Source organism: Podospora bellae-mahoneyi, chromosome 4 (assembly GCF_035222275.1).
Source record: "Podospora bellae-mahoneyi strain CBS 112042 chromosome 4, whole genome shotgun sequence".
NCBI lineage: Eukaryota > Fungi > Ascomycota > Sordariomycetes > Sordariales > Podosporaceae > Podospora > Podospora bellae-mahoneyi.
The window spans coordinates 2,217,849-2,237,330 of NC_085883.1; the positions used below are offsets into that span (position 1 = coordinate 2,217,849).

Here is a 19,482-nt window from a genome sequence, read left to right on the forward strand (position 1 = left end):
GGCAAACGCCCAAATGACAGGGGTAGCTACAGCGGTCCGACCCCGCTGTTCCCAACCTGGCGCGGCGGGACCAAGAGCTCCTTGATGTCGCATCTCAAAACCAACCACCAGCCAATCATTCCAAGTCTTGGACATAATGAGACCAGATTGCGCTTCACTCATCGATTGAACATCATGGAATAACCTCACTCGTTCTTTTTTCTCGTCTTGTCTTTGTTTACTGTCGTGCTTCGATGAGACCTTGATGACCACAAGCCATGGCGCCTAAACAACGTAAACCCACCCCAGGGTCCTCCTCAGCTTCGGGGTCCTCCCCCGCAAAAGCCATCCCCCATATCGACCCCAACAGTTCCTTCACCCCCGAATCTTTCGAGAAGGAACTCGAGTCTCTCGCTCAAAAAGCACAGTCTGAGACAACCTTGCATTACTTGACAGAGCAATCCATCATCTATCTCAAATCAGCCGCCTTGCTCTCCCTCATTGCGTTGTACTCCACCGTCTCTCAGCTCAATCTCTCCCCAACTTACGGCTCCATTCCATCATCAAAATGGCACTCCAAGCTTATCATGGCCGGGTGTTTCGCTGGTTGGTCAACTAACCTCACTCTCAACCGGGTCTTGCCGTTCAAGCCCGAGAAGCTATTGTCCCTGCTGGCCGTTTATGTCCCCATCGTCCAGTTCTTCTTGGGGAAGGTCAGCTCAACACTGACGGCACACTGGGGACCTTTGATCACGGAGGGACTGACGCTATTACCACTGGTGACAATCAGTGCGGCTTGTGTGGCTACCTACCTCGAGGGTGCAGATTTGCCCGGGTTCTTGCCAAGTTGGATTCGGGACGCCTTGCCAGGACTGGGCAGTTATGGGTTTTACAAGCTTTCAGAAAAGATTCTGGGCGGGTTGGCCGAGGAGCATATTGGACAGTCAGTGTTAAACACAAGAGTGGGCATGGAGCTGGCATTGGCCGGAAGCTATGCGGCTTTGGCGCCATCAAAGTTGCTGGTTTTTGCTTTGCCAGCCCTTTTGCATACTGCGCTGCTGAACACACATCTTCCTACTGGAAATGCGCTTGCTAACTTGAACAAGGGTTTGGAAAGCGTTGGTTATGTGGTTTTGGACAGGAAGGAGAGCTTGACGGGATACGTCTCGGTTGTGGACAGCCCGAAGGAGGGATACAGGGTCATGAGATGTGATCACTCTTTGTTGGGTGGTGAGTGGGTCAAGTTCTTGAACCAGGGACAGTTCAAGGGCAACCAGGTTGCTGAGCCTATTTATGGTGTTTTTGCCATGCTCGAGGCAGTGAGATTGGTCAAGACCCCTCAGAAGATCAAGGATCATGAGGCGAAAGCTCTCGTCATGTAAGTGATGTTGCTGTCTGTGGCTCCATGGACGGTGGAAAGCTAACATTCATCAGCGGTCTCGGCATCGGCACCACCCCCGCTGCTCTTGTGGCACATGGCATCGACACCACTGTCGTCGAAATCGATCCTGTGGTGCACGAATTTGCCCTCGAATATTTCCAGCTCCCCAAGAACCATACCGCTGTCATTGAGGATGCGGTCACTTACACCTCCCGTCTGGCAGCTGACGAAAAAGGGCAGCGCTTCGATTACATCGTCCATGACGTCTTCACCGGTGGCGCTGAACCCATTCCCCTCTTTACTCTCGAGTTCCTCCAGAACCTGAACGCGCTGCTCAAGCCAAACGGAGTCATTGCCATCGTACGTAACACATTCTTATTTTACTCTTGCTAACTTGCTAACACCATGGCAGAACTACGCCGGAGACTTCGCCCTCCCCCCACCCCGCATCGTCACCAACACTATCCGCTCTGTCTTCCCCGCTTGCCGTGCCTTCCGTGAGCACCCGCGCGACATGGAGGATTTCACCAAGAACCAGAGGGACTTCACCAACATGGTCATGTTCTGCACCAAGGATCCTTCTGGAGAAGTCAAGTTCAGGCATCCTAACAACAGAGACCTGCTAAACAGCCCGTCGAGACAAGCGTTCTTGTATCCTCAGCATGAAGTCAAAGAGGAGGACTTTGTCAAGGCTGAGGGAGAGGCTGAGGGAGTGTTGAGGGCGAATGATACCGAGAGATTGGTCAAGTGGCATGAAAGCAGTGCCATGGGGCACTGGGGCATTATGAGAACTGTGTTGCCGGATGCGGTTTGGGAGGAGTGGTGAGTGTTGGTCGAGGATATTTGTTGTAAATTCTGTGTAAAAGGGATTTGGGGAGGTAATTTCTGTTTTGTCACCGTGCTGGCTTTGGATGTTGTGCGTTTGGTCAGTTTGGCGAAGCTGAACTGAGGGGCGTTGGGGCGTTCTTCGTTTGTTGGGTATGTAACTATTGGAACATTGTTGGATATCGTCGGGTTGAGCAATCCTTTCATGCTTGTCTATGATTCCCCAACGTCTTGCCAGCGGACTGAAAGATCAGCTAGCTCGCTTTGCAGCTGCTTCTCTCCTGGTCAGGAGCTATGTGGTCCCGTGTCGCCAAACTCACTACTGTTTCTCCCAGCCAGCAGCTCAGTTTCCACCTGACAAAGAGGTTTCTATCAAAGCGCCATCATTCTGCCAATTGCAGCTCACCACAAACGCTGCCACCAAACAAGTTCCAATGCCAAACTCTCATGGCACACCGTACGCTTTCACCCTGTTGCCAGCAATCAATCAACGCTTGTTAGGAAGTGGTGACGTAAAGCAGACACCGCCTGGGCCCCCGGTAAAGAGCATATAATCCCCCAGCTGCCCCCGCTCAATCCATCCATCCACTGCATCCTGAACAGAGTTGGCCAAATCAGATACCCTTCTCATCCCCTCGATTTATCGACCAATTGATTATGCTGGCTCGAAGTTTTAGATAAATTCACATCTCAACAACACAGACATCTACCTCATCCACCAGATCCCACCTCACCTTGCCTAGCCACCTCACCTCACCTTCCACCCAACAACAATTCACCTTACACGACTGGACCCCGAGCATCCGTCAATCAGCAAAGGAGAATAGGCCAAGGAGGAACTAGGGACAGGAGTTCAATTAGGGTGTGTAAACCGAATGGTGCGTTACTAACCTACAAACTTTGCTAACTTGCCTGGAATGTGTCAGAGCTCTGGTATGGAGTTGGTCTGAGAGCCAGGAGGCTATCATATCATCCTTCACCTCGGCTAGACTTTATCCAGTGCAGCAGGCTCAGGATGAGGCGTCACCTAGCAGCCACAATACCGATCCAAATCCAAGGCCATATACCTAGCCCGTCAGCTCTGCATTTGAGTACCAGTATGTGATTCTAGCAGAGTTGTGATGAGCGCGTTAGTTGTGGTGGTTGGGGGGCTAATAATGGGTTAGGGCGGGATGACTGGACGAATACGTACTGGCTAATGGAATGCGCCTTCGGAGCAACGCTGTGCACATCGTTGTTGGTCCTTGGCTTGAGCTATCAGACATCTTACCAACTAAACAAGCACACCGCATTCGACATCTTCAGAATTGCAGCTCCGTCCGCAAAATTCAGGCCGCCTTTGTCTGCGTTCAACCTACCAACCAGCGTATTTGACGCCACAGTTAGCACCAAACGAAGTATGGCTACCTGTATATATTGATCTTCTTCATTTTTGTTCCACCTACTTACTCGCCAACAGAAGAGGTCTTGCTATACAGGATCGTCTCCACTGCAGAATAATGCCGCACGAGTGTCTACTCCGACGACTCTGAATCTGGCAGACTTAGCCTTTACCAGGACCAGCCTCCCTCCAGTCTCTGAATCATACACCATACACCTGTATCGTTTCAAGCGCGGTCGTGATGACTACGAAAGAAACCTCCGACAACTTGCAATTCTCATGACGACTATCTCGTCACTGGGCAAGCCCAACGGCACCACTTTTGCTTCTCGGGGATTTCACAACTTACCTTATTTCACCATCAACACACATCAGTGCCTATGTAGAACCCCCTTTTCCCTATGTCAAATGGTATTCGCACTCTGACGGTCTCCAGTAACCACCAACATCCATACCGTCTTACCTTATCTTTCCTACCATACAAGCCAACCGCTTCCACCGATGCCACCTCTGCGGATATCCTCCACCAAGCACCGAGTGTTCAACTTTTCCCAGCACCAAGATCTGCTTCAGGATGTCAGGTAACTACTTGAAACAGAACCATCGGGAGATGTCGTTCCCCTGGTTGAATGGGTCAACCTCTGGTCGGCAAGACATCGTCTTACCAAGAACCAGGAAGAAGTTGTATTTCTTGTTGAGTCTGGGGCCCATTACATGCGGGGGAGGCTTTTCTTTCCCATTCATTTATTCCTATCTACCTTCCCTTAGTTGCAGTGCCGCTTGCCTTCAAAGAAAGAACCGGTAACAAGAGCCCGATACACAGGCTGTACGATGCACTCTGTCAGGATATGCTCCCAGGCTCAACAGGACCCTTTGGCGGAACTTTTCCAGAGTCGTGGCAACTAATTTACCAACTACGTGTTTTATCGAGACACATTTCCGACAGAGGAGCTGATGGCCAAAAGACTTCCTCTGACACGGACCTGGGGACTGATGGATAATGAGATTCTTGTTCAGTTCCGGATTCTTTTATACTTATCCTGATTTCATTTCACTTGCCTCGTTGGAGCACACTTTACTTTTGTCTTCACCCTACCTACCTACACAAAGGCATACCTGGCCGCCACATACGTGATCATGCCCAACCTGTCAGGCCCCGCCACTTGGAACCGAAACACGAACCTGACCTACACCTACCTACCTGCAATTATAGCCTCCGCAGTGCCGTCGCACTGAGCGTGGAAGGACAAAGTGGAACCAACACGGCTACGGGCACGTAAACCCCATCCAAGAACAAACACATACTGGTAACCATGCCAGATTTGGATGAGCTTTCTCTGTGCTTCAGCCTACCCATGGACATTAAGCAGTCTGGGTCTCATAACTACCTATTCTTGGACACCGAGTTCAAGATTCAAGGCGCGGGCCGCAGAACCACCTACCTGGCCTTTCCATACCTACCCTGGGCATGAAGCAAAGTGTCTACGTGGAAAGTCTGAGAAACCTTTCCGACGTCCGAGTTGCTGTCATATCTTGGCAGCTCCTAGTACGTGAAGCTTTTTTGGTCGCGCGAGTTCACTTTCGTACTGACTTGAAATAGGGCAAGATCCTTGATGCGCACCGCCGACTGGAATCATAACCAAGAGTGCTGGTTGACACAGTGACAAGAACGACATACGTACCTACCTATGTGGGGGGCACCTGCAAGGCCCACCTTTCACCAGACACCACACCTGGTGTTTGCTTTAAGGCTGTTTTCCTGTTTACCTTTTACACTCAGAACTCTAACTAAGAACAACTCTGTAATACCAATTTTGTTGATCAATTTCTTGCTTTCCTGACCTCACTTTCGCCGGCAACGACTTTCCTAGGCCGTTGCCCAACAACCTAGTTCTTGCTCTGGAGTCTTGGGCAAAGGTCAGAAAGCCGAGGTAGTGCACTACTACTTTGAGGTAGTCCATCCACCCATTTACATCTTATTTTGGATAGCAGTTGGTTGCAAGTCTCGATGAGGACAGTGAAGTCAGCAGCTTGTGGACGCAGCTCCTGCAGCAAGTTGTCGGCAGTCATCAGGTCATTGGCGCTGGCAAGCTCATTACAACCCCATGTCGCAGGGCCAACATGGATTGATTACAGATATTTGGACACATTTTACTGCTTGGTGTGCTACCTGGGATGCCACGATTCCCGCTGAATGTCGTATTTTGGGTTTGTTTTTAACACTTGTAAGTTTTCTGTTGGCTGTGCCAAGTCAATGTTGACATTGCCCCTTATTTCCCCTGAGTGCCAAGGCGTTAATGGTTGGGTTAGGTTACTGTACGAGACAGCGAGGGTGATAGAAGGAATGTTTTGAAATCATTGGGATCAGGGTTTTGTCTATTAAGCGAAAGGTTAAGAGGAAGGAAGCAGAATATTTCGAGTCAGATTACTCTTTAAACCAAGAGAAGGATTTAAATAAATTTTTGTTTCTTTAGAAGGAAGTTTAAGAACTTCAAGGTGATCATCCAAGCTCTCTTCGTCATTGCCCTCGTCAGCATTAAGATCCGGCCGTTATCAATGGGATTGTTGCCATCAACTATCATTCTCTTCCTTTTCATAAAGATTCCAGCATTGTGGACAGGGTGTCCAATGGCACATATCGTTCACAGCTCGTCGCCAGAAAAATCACTATTTCGTCTGAACCTACCTCGGGGCTCAATAGGTGCGGGAAGGAAGGAGCAACAAATCTTCTGCGCCTACCCACGCTGGAGGCCAACGGAGCAGCGAGACGAGACGAATTTGAGTCGGGTGACTTGGGGATGTTGAATTTCAGCATGTGCATGTATATAATCTGGTTACCCCGATGGACATTACGATCCTGAATAAAAAGCCTCAGTAGTCTCTTGAATGCCTTGGGAAGGCATGCAATGGGAACTCCGTTGGGTCAAATGCTGGCCGAAGTGGCCTCAGGGATTTCGGCCTGGTCAAAAGACTAGATTTCAAAAGAAATGGGTGCAGGGCGCGAAATCTAAAGGCCACGCAACCAGGTTTCACAGTACGGGCAGCCCGACGGCTTTTCTTTCATCCCAGCAAGCAATTTGAAAATTTGCATATCGTCGCCTTTTTTTTTATTTTGCTGCACCTCTAAAGGTCTAGTCCTTACAGTTCTTATTGACCTTATATACTATCTACGCGCATAATAATGGGGTATATTAACACAGTGAAGCAGCTCGTTATAGAGGCGATTGTGCTCCATACCTACCTGGCTTACCTCTATGTAACCTGACAACTGTTTCTGGCCTCAGTCCCAAGTTCGATTGCCGTTCCCTTACCCCACGGCACCTCCCCACGTCACTCTATGGTCATGATCCAAACCGCATATCTCATCCCCTTCTCACACTGAATCGTGTCGAAGGAAGATTGTCGTATTCGACTCCAGATGGGAAATCCAAGGGGCCAAGGCAAGACGAAAATCATTGTACCCTCTCTCCTCCCTGGTACACGACGAGGTTGAATCGACACTCGCGCCCCATACCGTGGATCAAGGACCGGGAGACAGGCCCAGGAGGTCGTTAGACGATTCTCACAAGGTGTGAAGGTACCGGTAAGCTTGGATGCTTTTGTTTTAGCTGGCCGATTGCTTGGACATGAGAATCGACGTAGTTGATAGAGCGATCCTACTAGACAAGGTCATTGAGAAACCAAGAGTCGTCGAGGATGTCACTTTGACAATGAAGAAGGACATATACAAAAGGATGACTGCAATAGAGGTAAGCTGCTTGATAGTAGCCTTGAGTATCCAGATAGGCATGTGTTGCACAAGTCCTCGGACCTTCAATTATGCATGGTATATTTGCGGCTTAAAGCTAACTTCTAGAATAAGTCTGAGCCTTGGTGGGGGGCTGTCTGCTGCATTCGTGTGACGTCTTAACTCTGGTCTATGAAATTAGATCTTGAGCACCCTCTATCAATGTGTTGACACAGGGAAACATACTCCAGGTAGAAATAGGATGGGGAGGTATAGGTATATGTCTATGAGCTCCTTTCTCAAATATACTAGATCCTTCTTACTTGGGAAGGTACCTGTATCTCAGTTGTGAGACTCCCGGACGAAGTTTTGTTAGTGCAAAGCAAACTTATTGCCAGCGAGAGTTTATATCTCTATTCCTTCAAAACTACCACCAAAGTTCAATAACCACAAGGTAAGCAAGCTATTGATGCAGCGGATTGTGAAGTAAACTGACAGTAATATCAAAGGAAGAGCGACTTAACATCAGAACAGCAAGTACATCACCTCTCTTTTGAAGATACCCACAAACCACTGCCACCTGATATTAGTTTTGGCGGCGTTCTTGGCTTTGGTTTCAACTTGCGTCCAATGTATCTAGTCTGAACTGCTTGTTATCGCAACAGGCATATAAATAGGTATTCAAGGGAATGGATCCTATTTTGGGTCCGATGTCAAGTGAATTTTGTCCTGCGGGCTTGCTCCTGTCCCCACAATTCCCTCCGTCCAGCAGTGCTCTTGAGCAGCTCTTATCCCCTTCTGTCCGTTTCCTCGCGACTGTCACCAAGACCTCCAACCACGCAAAGAAAACTCCAATTCGACTACACACAAATACAGATTTCATCACAACATGGCCTTAACTACCGACAACCCCACGCACCTGCGCCGCTGCCAGTGTGACCGTGATGAGTGTGAAAGAAATCTGCGACGCCTTGCGATACTAATGATGACGATTTCATCACTTCATAAGCCTAATGGCTCTACCGTCACTCTCCCCAGTTTTTCCACGCGCGACTGGCTACACATCGGATGACCCGTCCGTTGGATCAAGGACTGGGACACTGGGGTGATTCGCAGACGATGTCTGATGGACGACCTCTGGGATAAGCAGGAGTGAATTCGGACCTCTGGTAAGTCAACATCATCAGAAACTATCGGTTGAGGGCCGAGTATCAGAGGCTAGTGACGAATGATCAGATTATTTTCCATTTGGGTTATTCGGAGCGGCGGCAACGCGAAGTTGCGGATATTAAGCCACCAAAAGTGTCACCAAATCATTTTCTACGTACGTATCGCCTCAATTTAATAAGCAATTAAACTTTCATTGAGCATATTTCCTAACCATAATATGTAGAATTGAACTACCACGCTGAATCAACTGCATAGAGGCATGAGCTTCAGGTTGTTTTCAAAAAGGAGCTCGAGGAGGAGTCTGGGAGTTGAGAGCAAGAGAGCATTTGATAACAGCACCCAGCATGTTGTATTTTCCATTTTGCGAAATTTGTATTGTAGAATGAGTGTGCGACATTGCCTACCTACCTTACACCGGCCTTGCATTTCATAACTACATCAACCCGCCAACAGTCCCCTGTTTCTTCTATTTTGCCCTCTCCGTAAGGTACGCACAATCCTAAAAGTGCGGTCTGCTCGACATGTCCAGAACAGACAATCGCATGGATCATCTCGAGCCCTGTTCACCACGGCCACCATTACCGCGCAGCTATAAGAGATGGATGCAACCCAGCTTCAGCCCGCCTAAGGTACCTTCAGTTTCTCTTACGAGCAAAGTCGTCACTATCGAGAAAATCAAGGAGATGCCGAAGGAGTCTAGGACCACGAAAACCTGGGACATAGAAGAAGAGACTGAAAATGTGTCTTTGGGCAGCGCTTATCGTCGGACGCCATTCTCACTTTCACAAGTTCCGAGGGGGACCTGCCCACCTCACCTTGGCTTTTGGAGACATGATTGGCAGCATAGGCATTGGATGTCCTGTTCGCTGGATCACTTGGAGAAGACAGGTAGAAGACTTTGACTTTAGATAACTTCAATGACGAGGACCTCGAGAGTCCAAAGTAAACAATGACTTCAATTTGTTTATTCACACATCACAGCGTGAAACTAGCTATGACTGAAAGGATAGAGACATCGGGATTCTTCAGATTTGAGAGCTTGACTAGACGTCTTATGTGGTTTGCTTCAGATTCGAGAGCTTGACTAGACGTCTCATATGGTTTGTCGAGTCATCATTCATAACTGTGACTGAGCATTTGTTTATCATTCTACTGTTACGCCGGGGGCCAGGTCTCCAAAGACCTGTACCGGACTGCTAACATCCGCGTAGGAATTGCTGTTGGTCTGTCAGCACGTGCATCGTTGCGTCTAGATTGCTCGGTTGTTGCTTCCGGTCAATATTTCATCTGAGCACTCTTCCTTTTTTTATTAATCCCTCCACTTGTTAGTGCAAAAGAACTATTCCCATCGGCAATCACACTGGTGCTTGCAACCACACTTCCTGACGCAACTTCAGTTGCTTCACCCACATAAGGTAGCCCCAAAAATGACCGCGAACACCACCGAGGACCACAAGCTCCGCTGCCAATGCGGCAGAACCGAGTGTGAAGAACGAAATCGGAGAATGGCCAAGATCGCGATGGCCGTTGCCTCGGCCTTCCTACCCAACGGCGCGACGCTGGTCCCTCCCGGCTTCTACGCCCACGACTGGAAACACACCGGTCGCCCGGTCCGCTAGAAGAAGGACTGGGAAACCGGTGTTGTCCGACCCCGCAACTTGATGGATGATCTCCATGATCAAATATCCATGTCCGTCTCAGAAGATCATCAGCCACGCTGCCAGTGTGGGAGGGATGGATGCGAAGCAATTAATAAACGCATGGCCACGGTCACGATGGCCATCACGTCAACTTCGCTTCCGAACGGCAGCACCGTCAATCCCCCGACCTTTTACCAGCGTAACTGGCGACATACCGGACGTCCGCTGGTTTGGAAGAAGGATTGGGATACCGGCGTTGTTCGACCACGCTGTCTCATGGACGACTTCCGCGAGAAGGATAGGTAGGTGCAGAATTAATGTCTTGATTCTTCGCGTAGAAGGAATTACATCTGACGCTGTCATAGAAAACCACTAAATCATGAAGATCGTTGAGTTGCTGTTGGTCACGAGGGTCCAGTCTGTGGTCAGAGCCTGGTGGGTGGCAAAAAAGACTCGGTTCTGACTTTTGAGTAAAATCACAGCACAGATTTCATTAACGGTTCTTGGGATATATTCTTAGATTATGGTAACCAACTACAAGTCGATTCGTAATCACCGGAAGAACCAGTACGATAGGGCACTAGGTGGAAATGTTGAGTGAATGTACGGTTTGAGTGGGACAGTGTAGGTAGGATAGGAAATGGGAGAGTGTACGATATGCCTATCTTTCAATTCTCTCTCGAGTGCCCTTACTTTTGAACCTAGACACTCAGAAACTAGGGTTTATACCTTTAACAAGTTAAACCTGTCAAACTTAGACAAGTGGGAATCTTTAACCCCCTTCTCCACTACACGTTTATATCCTACAATACTTGCCAAGCCACTCGAGAAAAACACTTAGACTTAAGATTTTGAGATTCTTCCCTTCTTTCCCCTTCTTTCCCCTTCTTTCTTTCCTTTGCTTCCACAGCACAGTACTACAAGACGACAATCCCAGCTTGTCTTGATATGACTCCAAATCTTCGGGGAACCATATCATATCTCTCAACCCATCCCTAGAATGTCACAGCCACAAAGCTCTCACCATGGCGACCCCTAGCATCCACCGCAACAAACGACACTCTATTATTGAACACCAAAGAGAACCGGCGGATGACCGGTCGTCGGGCCCGAAGTGGGTCCGGAAGATGATCACCGCCACGATATTTCACCCTCGTTGTCCGACCTCCCCTGAACATGACGAAGTGGCAGAATGATGAAAACCAACTGAGCCGCCGCTGCCGACACCCATCGAAGGTCATGTGGAGTCAGGGTGGGCAGTAAGTCAAGTCAAGCCAAGTTTGGAGTCTTACTTGGTTTGACTTGACTTGACTTACTGCCCACCCTGTGTGAAGCTTGATGTCAATTGGATAGCATTCAAAGAAGGAGGGCTGATGATGACGCATATTGCGATCACAGAAACTCGAATACACCCGGCCAGAGTAGAAAAAAGGTTGTGGAAGGAATTAAGTTTAGTGTGTCACGATAAGAACTTTTTTGTCTGCCTATACAGTCTGGATGAGTAAGATCCCATTTCAACGTCACCCCTTCAGCTCTTCATCTCTTCAGACATCTACCCCTTTTTCTTGCGTCTATTTCTTCAGCCAACAGTCACCTAGGTAGCTGTAAGATGCTTCACAGGGGACTGGCATTACACTCGCTCAAGACCGCCCTGGAATCATATGGAGGTCAACATTCAGCTTGTATTGATTTGTATGCAATTAGTAAGTTTTATGATATATTTATTCATTCCATACCCATACCAGCATCAGAAGACAGCCTTCTCTACAGAATGCAAGGCCCTGCTGGGACTCGTCCCTCCACGGTAGAAGATAGGGATTTTCTTGACGCAACGAGCGACCTTGTGGTAACTCCCGAATCCACCACTCGAGTGTGCCAAGATTGGGGGGCATTTTCAACCGTTAAGCTTAATTCAATAATAAGCTGGTACACAAGATACGCTCCTACGTTGACGCACAGACCACACACCATTTATCGTTTATTGCGACGTCAATGATATTTGTTGCCCACTTACTGCATTGAGGCTACAAGAAAACAGCATCTGGCATGCAGCTCTTGTCGCTGCCTGACGTTGGGCAATCACTCATTTAAATTTCTACTATATATACTCCCCACTCTTTTATCCTGTTGTTGTATCTTCACGTTGCCATCTGCTGTTCTCACCCCTCAAGACAACAAAGCAACCAGCCCAGCAGCCCACCCCGCCATTTAAACTAATGCGTGGTACCCTTCAGCCCAGTGTCCACCGAATCCACAGCTATCTCACTCCTTCCTCCTTCTATCCCGGAGCTCTCCTTTGAGCTTCTGTTTCTCTGCCAACCCATCAAGTGGTGTTTGGAAGGGATTGAAAGTAGTCCGCAGCAGTATTGCTGAGGTCTCACCTTCCAACACCTACCGGCATATTGATGCCCAACATTTACAATGTCCGACGTTCAGGGTCGTGGCATAGGCCGCCGGGGACGTGGCCGCGGGGGACATGGCCGCGGTGGGTTTGAAGATAAAGGCGGCCGAGGCGGAGGTGGTTTTGGGGATAGAGGCGGCCGTGGCGGTGGAGGAGGCGGTGGTGGAGGCCGCGGTGGCAATGGTGATCAAGGCGGTCGTGGTGACCCCCGCGGCGGCTTCCGAGGTGGTCGTGGCGGCTTCAATGATCGTGGGCGCAGAGGTGGAGGTGGCTATGGTGGAGGTCGAGGAGGAGGAGGAGGAGGAGGAGGTGGTGGTGGTGGTGGTGGTTATGCTGGTGGTCCAGATGTTTACACGTAAGTATCACGGCACCGTACATTGTCATGATGAATGACATGCGCTAACATCAAATCAAGAGGACCAAACAACGTCATCCCCCCGCCAAATCCCGATATCACAGCTCTGGAAGACCGCGTCGTCCAGCAACAAAACTCTGCGTTGGGACAGTTGAGCAAGCTTTCCCTCAATGATGGGTCCAGCTTTTTCCCACACCGGCCTGGCTTTGGCACTGGTGGTGCTCCGGTTGTACTGTGGGCCAACTACTTTGAACTGAACGTCAACACAGCCTCACTATTCAGTTACAATGTGCTGGTGGCCCCGGAGGAATCTAGCGAGAAGAAAGAGGCCGAACCGAGCTCTGCTAAGGGCAAGGGCAAGGGAAAGCCCAAGGAGTCCAAGACCAAAGAAGCCAAGGGTACCAAACTTGCCAAGATCATCAAGGCTGCGCTCGACACACTCCCGCCTACCGTCGTTGTTGCAACCGAGCTGAAGATGAGCGTCGTCTCCAAGGCGAAGCTTCCTCTGCCCCCCAACTCAGTTATTACTGTGGGCATCCCCAGGTCCAATGGTGGTGAGGAGCGCTGGGATATTAAGTTCAACGACCCTGTCTCGCTAGATATTGGACGCCTCAAGCAGTACATTGAGAACTTTGAAGACAAGGGTAACGAGTCTGTCTTTCCCAAGTTCGCGGCCGAAGCTGATGCGCTGGGCGTTGTGCTCGGCCACACCGCACGAAGCAACCCCAACACCGCTGCCGTTGGCAAGAGTCGCTTTTTTGCTTTCGACGCCAATCGTTCCGAAGTCGGCCCCGTATCGCCAGGCAGTATGATCGATATCCTTCGCGGTTACGTTCAGAGTGTGCGGTTGGCCACCGGTCGTCTGCTTTTGAACGTCAACGTTACCCACGGTGTCTTCCGGTCGCCGATGCCCTTGCCTGACCTGTTTCAGAGGGTTGGTAACCTCAACATGAATACACTCAAGCGCTTGCATGGGCTCTTGGCCAAATCGAGAATCCAGTGCCGGGTTCCCACCGAGAAACCTGGTGAGTGGGTGAAGGTTGAGCGCTCTATGGCAGGATTCGGCGGGGTTAGAGATGGCAGCGGCGAGGAACGGAGGCCCGAGTTTTTGGAACCCAACGAGTACTTCGGCAAGCCTACCAACGTCAAGTTTTTTCTTCGATCGCCCAAAGAGCCGAGACCGGCACCCAAGGGGCTCAAGTATGACACCATGGTATTGGTGTCTGACTATCACATTGCCAAATACAGCGACTCCCACGGGGTGCGCAAGGTCGAGACTTTCCCATTGATCAACGCGGGCAGTCCAGCTAGGCCCATTTACCTGCTGGCTGAGTGGTGCTCCCTTTTACCGGGACAGCCTATCAAGGCTAAGCTCAGTGCCAGCGAGTCTCAGAGCATGATACAGTTTGCATGCCGAAAGCCATTCTTGAACGCTGTATCCGTTACCACCAATGCCAGAGCTGTTCTTGCACTGGACAACAACAAACTCCTGGATAAGTTCGGAGTGAGTGTCGATAAGCAGCTCATCACAGTCAAGGGTCGTATGCTTCCACCCCCGGCCATGGCGTACCCCAAGGAGAATTTGGTGGAGATAATCAAGCCCCAAGATGGCGGCTGGCTGCTCAAGGGTGTCAGGGTTTCAAAGCCTGGTAGGATGATCAAGAACTGGACGCTCTTGGAAGTACAAGGCCAGGCTGATCAGCATGTCAAGGCCACCATGGGCCAGTTTGCGGTATTCATGGCGCAGAGCATGGGCATGGCTATCAATAAGAATGCCACACCGGCAAGTGGCTATGAGGTCGCTTCCATGGGTGAGCAAGACTTGAGAGCCGCTTTTCAGGGGATGAAGCCCAAGCCCGATCTGGTGATCGTTGTGCTTGGCGACCAGAACGCCAACGTATACAACACGGTGAAGAAGCTAGGCGATGTCGAGTTCGGCATTCATACGGTGTGCGTGGTGAGGAACAAGATAACGAACAATAAGGGATACTTTACCAACGTCGCGCTCAAGGTCAACCTCAAGTTTGGCGGCGTCAACCACAAACTGCAGAACGCTCATCCTCTGCTGAAGGGTGGCAAGACCATGGTGGTGGGTTACGATGTGACACATCCTACCAATCTTCCAACAGGTGGTGGAGAGAACGCGCCCAGTCTGGTCGGTCTTGTAGCCAGCATCGACTCGGATCTCGGACAGTGGCCTGCTATCGCTTGGCAGAACCCGGCTCGTGTGGAGCAGCTTGACGTCAAGCTGGTTGAGAACTTCAAGTCTCGGCTGCGTCTGTGGCAGAAGCACAACGGTGCCAAACTACCTGAAAATATCCTCATTTACCGCGATGGTGTAAGTGAAGGGCAGTTCAACATGGTTCTGACGTCAGAGCTGCCGCACATCCGGACGGCTTGTAGCCAGATGTATGGCAAGCAGCAACCACGCATCACCCTTATCGTGTCAGTCAAGCGCCACCAGACTCGATTCTACCCGACTGATCCCCAGCAAACGCACGTCAGGTCGAAGAGCCCCAAGGAGGGCACCGTTGTTGACCGCGGAGTGACCAATGTGCGATACTGGGACTTCTTCCTCCAAGCCCACGCCTCGCTGCAGGGCACCGCTCGTCCGGCCCACTACACGGTGTTGATCGATGAGATTTTCCGGCCTTCATATGGTGCTCAGGCGGCGAACAACCTCGAGCAAGTAACGCATGATATGTGTTACCTGTATGGTCGGGCCACGAAGGCAGTTAGTATCTGCCCCCCGGCGTTCTACGCAGACTTGGTCTGTGATCGGGCTCGGATCCATAAGCACGAGCTTTTCGATGACTCCAGCACCATTGCCTCCGGGGCACGAAACACGGTTGGAAGCAGGAAGGTGCACCCGAGCTTGGAGAATTCCATGTACTACATTTGAGCGTGGATGTTGAAGAGGCAGGGGATATCTGGGACATTTTCGTGCGACATGTCACTTCTTTTTTTTTTCATCTTTTCCCTTCAGTGGGGTTTGTGGGTTGGATGTAGACCAAGCCGGTTATTCACATAGTCTTTGAAATCGCTGTCCTCTGGCTTGCTAGCATTTCTTGGCAAGGTACGAGGGTGGTGCTTTTGGTGGCTTTGCGGGTGGGCAGCGTGGTAGCGGATAGGGATGGGATGTAGTCTTATTTTATCATGAATTGACTTGATGATGGTATACTCGTCGCTTGATGGTGATGTTTGGTGGTGGTATGATGTTGATGTCTCCAATTGCCCACCTCGATACACATTATCATTTCCCCTCTGGTCTGAAATCAGGGGTCATATAACCAGACAATTTGACCTCCGATCAAACGTAAACCCACTCTCTTGACATCAATCCCATCCCCCCTGTGCTGTCTGAGTGTGCCAAAAGGGCATCACGTGACCTTTCCCAAAAGCCGAGCTTTGACCACCACACCCCGCCAAGGAGCAGTCACTCTCTCTTGGCATTTTGCCCTGTCGCCGCTTTGCGGGCGTTTTTGGCCTTCTCTCGGACTCCACTACTACGTGTGACGAACGACCGACGACGAACCTCACCTACCTACCTACCTACCTTGCTTGCGGTGGTCAACTCTGACTCTTTTCCACCACCACCACCAATTAACACGACAACCTCGAACGATCTACAATGTCAGCTCTTCGCACCACCCTCCTCCCCCTGACCCGCAGGGCGGCGGGATTGGCGACGACTACAAGCAAGCGGGCGTTCTCCGCGACGGCGGCAAAGAAGGGGGGCCACAGCCCCCAGTACGACCCGCCGACGGGGTGGCTTTTCGGTGTGAAGCCTGGGGAGAAGTATGTCAACGAGGGGTGGGAGAATCTGTACTTTTATGGGTTTTTGGGGAGTTTTGTTGTTTTCGGGGTTGCTTATGCTTGGAAGCCCGATACCTCGTAGGTCATCATCTATCTCTTTGAATCCTGCTATTTTTAGCACACTCTGCTGGATGGGGGAGGGGGGAAAGGAATAGGCAAGGGAAGATCAGAGTGGAAGGGGTGGTGGGTGGGCGGAATGAGCACGAGAGGGAGTAGTGGTGGAAAAGAACTAGTGGGGGATAAACAAAGACACGAAAGATTCGCTAACGCTCACACAGCATCCAAACCTGGGCTCTCGAAGAGGCGAGGAGGAGATTAGAAGCCGAGGGCATCCTTGAGGATCCCGACCACAAGAAGAACTAGGATGTTTTTCTGATCGGTCAACTCGAAACTCCAAGCAAACAACGACTACGACTTGGCAGCAACAAGAGGGCATAGCAACAAGGGACAGCAACTTGAACCGAAAAAAAAAGCTGGGAGATGGGCGTGGGATATATGTAAATACAGACGGGCAGACGGGAGAGAACAGGGCGATCGATAGAGGAGGATCAATTTCACAGACCACCCAACCAACCAACCAACCAACCAAACAAGAATTAGACGGGGGTGGGAAATTCTATTCTTTTTTCAGTGTTTTGGAGATATGACGTAACTTGGACAGAGAGAGAGAGCCCAAGGTGTAACGATGTGTTTGTTCGCAAGATCTATATTCACAGGGTGAACGCTGACATCGAAATTCAGTGGGTATAAACTTTTTGCTTTTACCATTCGCCTTGCTCCCCACCTATATCCTATATACCCAACCCAAAAGACACACACACCTCTCTCTCTCTCTCTCTCTCTCTCTCCCTGTCTGTCTGTCTCCACAAACCCATTAGAAACAAAAAACTAGCAGACATAGCTCCAATCACTCTCCTCATCACCATACTGCCTCGCCTCCATCCACTCCTTCATCTTCATGGCAATCTCCCCGCTCTCCTCATTATCCTTCAACCCACAGTTGACCAGCTGTCCCTTCCAGCTGATCGCCCTGACAGGAGACACAATCGCCGCAGTTCCCGCGCCAAAAGCCTCAATCAATCTCCCTTCAGCAGACGCCTCAGCAAGCTCGCCCATGGTGTACTTTCTCTCCTCAATCTTCCACCCTTCCGGCGCCAGTCTCTCCCTCGCCAGCGCAAGAACACTATCTCTTGTCACGCCCTCGAGAATAGTACCGTCCAGCGGAGCGGTGATGAGCTCCTTCTGACCGGTCTGCTTGTTCTTGATCGCGACGAAAAAGTTCATCGTGCCGACCTCGGTGACGTACTCCTCCTCCCCAAACAACCAGAGATTCTGCTGAAAGCCCCGGGACATGGCCTCCTTCTGCGGCACGATGCAAGGCGCGTAGTTGGCGCCGAGCTTCTTGTCGCCCACACCTCCTGGCCAGGCGCGGACGGCGTAATCGGTTGCTTCGAGACTGACGGCCTTGAAGCCGGTTGGGTAATAAGGGCCAACGGGGGAGGCGATGACGTAGAGCAAGGCGGAGCCAGGGGGGCCGACGCCGAGGGTTTTTTGGGTGCCGATCATGGTTGGTCTGAGGTAGAGCGAGTAGCCGCGTTCCGAGGGGATGAACCTTGATTCGAGCTTGGCAAACTGGGCGATGAGGGAGGTGAGGGCTTCAGGGGAAAAGGTTGGGAGGGCGATGCGGGCGGCGGATTTGTTGAAGCGGGCCATGTTTTTGTCTGGGCGGAAGAGGCGGATTTGGCCTTTGGTGTCTTTGTAGGCTTTCATGCCTTCGAAGCATTCGAAGGCGTAGTGGAAGACGCAGGTGGCGGGGTCGAGGGAAAGGTTTTGGTAGGGGAGGATTTTGGGGGCGGACCAGCCGGATTCTTGGGTCCATTCTATGGTGAGCATGTGGTCTAGGGGGGCAGGTTAGCTGGGGGGGACTGGAGATAAGATGAGGAGGAAAGGGGAGGGAGACGGACCGGTGAAGTTGCGGCCAAAGACGAGATCTTTGGAGGGGAGGAGGTCCTTAGGCTTGGAGGTCTTCTCAACGACGAGCTTGGAGGGGTCGATGTCGAGGAGCTGGGAGGTGGAGGACTGGGGGTTGATGCTATATTGACGACGCTGGACAGCAGACTGGGCTTGGATAGCAGCACCCAGGCCTGCGGAGCGCTGGGCGTTGAAGGCTGCCCTGGGAGCGCATCTTGGGAGAAGGCGGCGCATCATTTTGGAGGTTGCGTGTGTGTGCCGGTGTAGTAAAAGATGAAATCTGATAATGACTGAGGAAACACCGAAAAGCAGCAATTGGATTTTGTAAGCCACGGCAACGGCACAGACGGACTCCTGGACGCGAAGGCGCGCAATGGCGAATGGCAAACCCCAGATTTTAAACAGAGAGCAAGGCGCAAAGACTCATACAACGGGCACACCACGCTGGCGAGTAATTGCAGCTGGAGCCCTGGATGCTCTCTCGTCTCGGAGTTGGATCGGAGGTTGCATGGTCGCTGGACAGCAGTTGACCAATCAGGGCGCCCCTGTTGAGCCAGCTCTGGACCCTGGCCGTTGATCAAGGAGCGGCTTGCAACGGCGTCGCGGGTGGACCCGGCAGATAACGAGTTCGTCGAGATCTGTGCGGGTATGCTGTGGGGGCAGGTATCTCTTAACAATTTGCTGCTGCATGTCTGGCATCGACGTGGGAAGTTAGACCAGCCCGAGAGACTGGACCAATGCTGCAGAGATACTGACAATTTGACAGCATCATTCAGTTATGGTTCGAGTTGAAGATGCCATCTTATGATCTTCTCAAGTCCAATGGCAAACAACCT

The 19,482-nt window shown here is 50.9% G+C and overlaps 5 protein-coding genes across 5 annotated transcripts; 4 read left to right on the forward strand and 1 right to left on the reverse strand.

Moving 5' to 3' along the window:
- The first annotated feature begins 93 nt into the window (after positions 1–93).
- Positions 94–4,398, forward strand: QC761_408630 (uncharacterized protein). The gene is made up of 7 exons (XM_062879138.1): positions 94–1,357; positions 1,414–1,720; positions 1,773–3,047; positions 3,112–3,282; positions 3,352–3,582; positions 3,648–4,286; positions 4,359–4,398. Exons 1-3 carry the CDS (start codon positions 258–260, stop codon positions 2,184–2,186), a joined length of 1,821 nt encoding a protein of 606 aa, XP_062732362.1. The 5' UTR covers positions 94–257; the 3' UTR covers positions 2,187–3,047; positions 3,112–3,282; positions 3,352–3,582; positions 3,648–4,286; positions 4,359–4,398.
- Positions 4,399–9,849: 5,451 nt separating this feature from the next.
- Positions 9,850–10,765, forward strand: QC761_0067300 (uncharacterized protein). The gene is made up of 3 exons (XM_062872657.1): positions 9,850–10,405; positions 10,469–10,538; positions 10,624–10,765. The coding sequence occupies exons 1-2, from the start codon at positions 10,125–10,127 to the stop codon at positions 10,494–10,496; spliced, it is 309 nt and encodes a 102-aa protein (XP_062732363.1). The 5' UTR covers positions 9,850–10,124; the 3' UTR covers positions 10,497–10,538; positions 10,624–10,765.
- Positions 10,766–12,524: 1,759 nt separating this feature from the next.
- On the forward strand, positions 12,525–15,761 carry QC761_408620 (uncharacterized protein; the record flags this gene model as incomplete). The annotated part of the gene is made up of 2 exons (XM_062879137.1): positions 12,525–12,859; positions 12,920–15,761. 2 exons carry the CDS (start codon positions 12,525–12,527, stop codon positions 15,759–15,761), a joined length of 3,177 nt encoding a protein of 1,058 aa, XP_062732364.1.
- Positions 15,762–16,205: 444 nt separating this feature from the next.
- Positions 16,206–17,038, forward strand: QC761_408610 (uncharacterized protein; the record flags this gene model as incomplete). Its single annotated transcript, XM_062879136.1, has 2 exons — positions 16,206–16,753; positions 16,954–17,038. The coding sequence occupies exons 1-2, from the start codon at positions 16,491–16,493 to the stop codon at positions 17,036–17,038; spliced, it is 348 nt and encodes a 115-aa protein (XP_062732365.1). The 5' UTR covers positions 16,206–16,490.
- Positions 17,039–17,388: 350 nt separating this feature from the next.
- On the reverse strand, positions 17,389–19,410 carry BAT2 (branched-chain-amino-acid transaminase bat2). The gene is made up of 2 exons (XM_062879135.1): positions 18,640–19,410; positions 17,389–18,573 (listed from the first exon to the last, which is right to left on the reverse strand). The coding sequence occupies exons 1-2, from the start codon at positions 18,881–18,883 to the stop codon at positions 17,564–17,566; spliced, it is 1,254 nt and encodes a 417-aa protein (XP_062732366.1). The 5' UTR covers positions 18,884–19,410; the 3' UTR covers positions 17,389–17,563.
- Positions 19,411–19,482: the final 72 nt, after the last annotated feature.

Excerpts from the sequence above, each read along its gene's own strand:
- BAT2 (XM_062879135.1), bottom strand. The coding sequence starts at position 18,883 with ATGATGCGCCGCCTTCTCCCAAGATGCGCTCCCAGGGCAGCCTTCAAC. Across the intron at positions 18,574-18,639 it reads CTTTGGCCGCAACTTCACCG|ACCACATGCTCACCATAGAA; the intron begins GTCCGTCTCCCT and ends CTGCCCCCCTAG.
- QC761_408630 (XM_062879138.1), top strand. The coding sequence starts at position 258 with ATGGCGCCTAAACAACGTAAACCCACCCCAGGGTCCTCCTCAGCTTCG. Across the intron at positions 1,358-1,413 it reads GAGGCGAAAGCTCTCGTCAT|CGGTCTCGGCATCGGCACCA; the intron begins GTAAGTGATGTT and ends AACATTCATCAG. Across the intron at positions 1,721-1,772 it reads CAAACGGAGTCATTGCCATC|AACTACGCCGGAGACTTCGC; the intron begins GTACGTAACACA and ends ACACCATGGCAG.
- QC761_0067300 (XM_062872657.1), top strand. The coding sequence starts at position 10,125 with ATGGATGATCTCCATGATCAAATATCCATGTCCGTCTCAGAAGATCAT. Across the intron at positions 10,406-10,468 it reads GACTTCCGCGAGAAGGATAG|AAAACCACTAAATCATGAAG; the intron begins GTAGGTGCAGAA and ends ACGCTGTCATAG.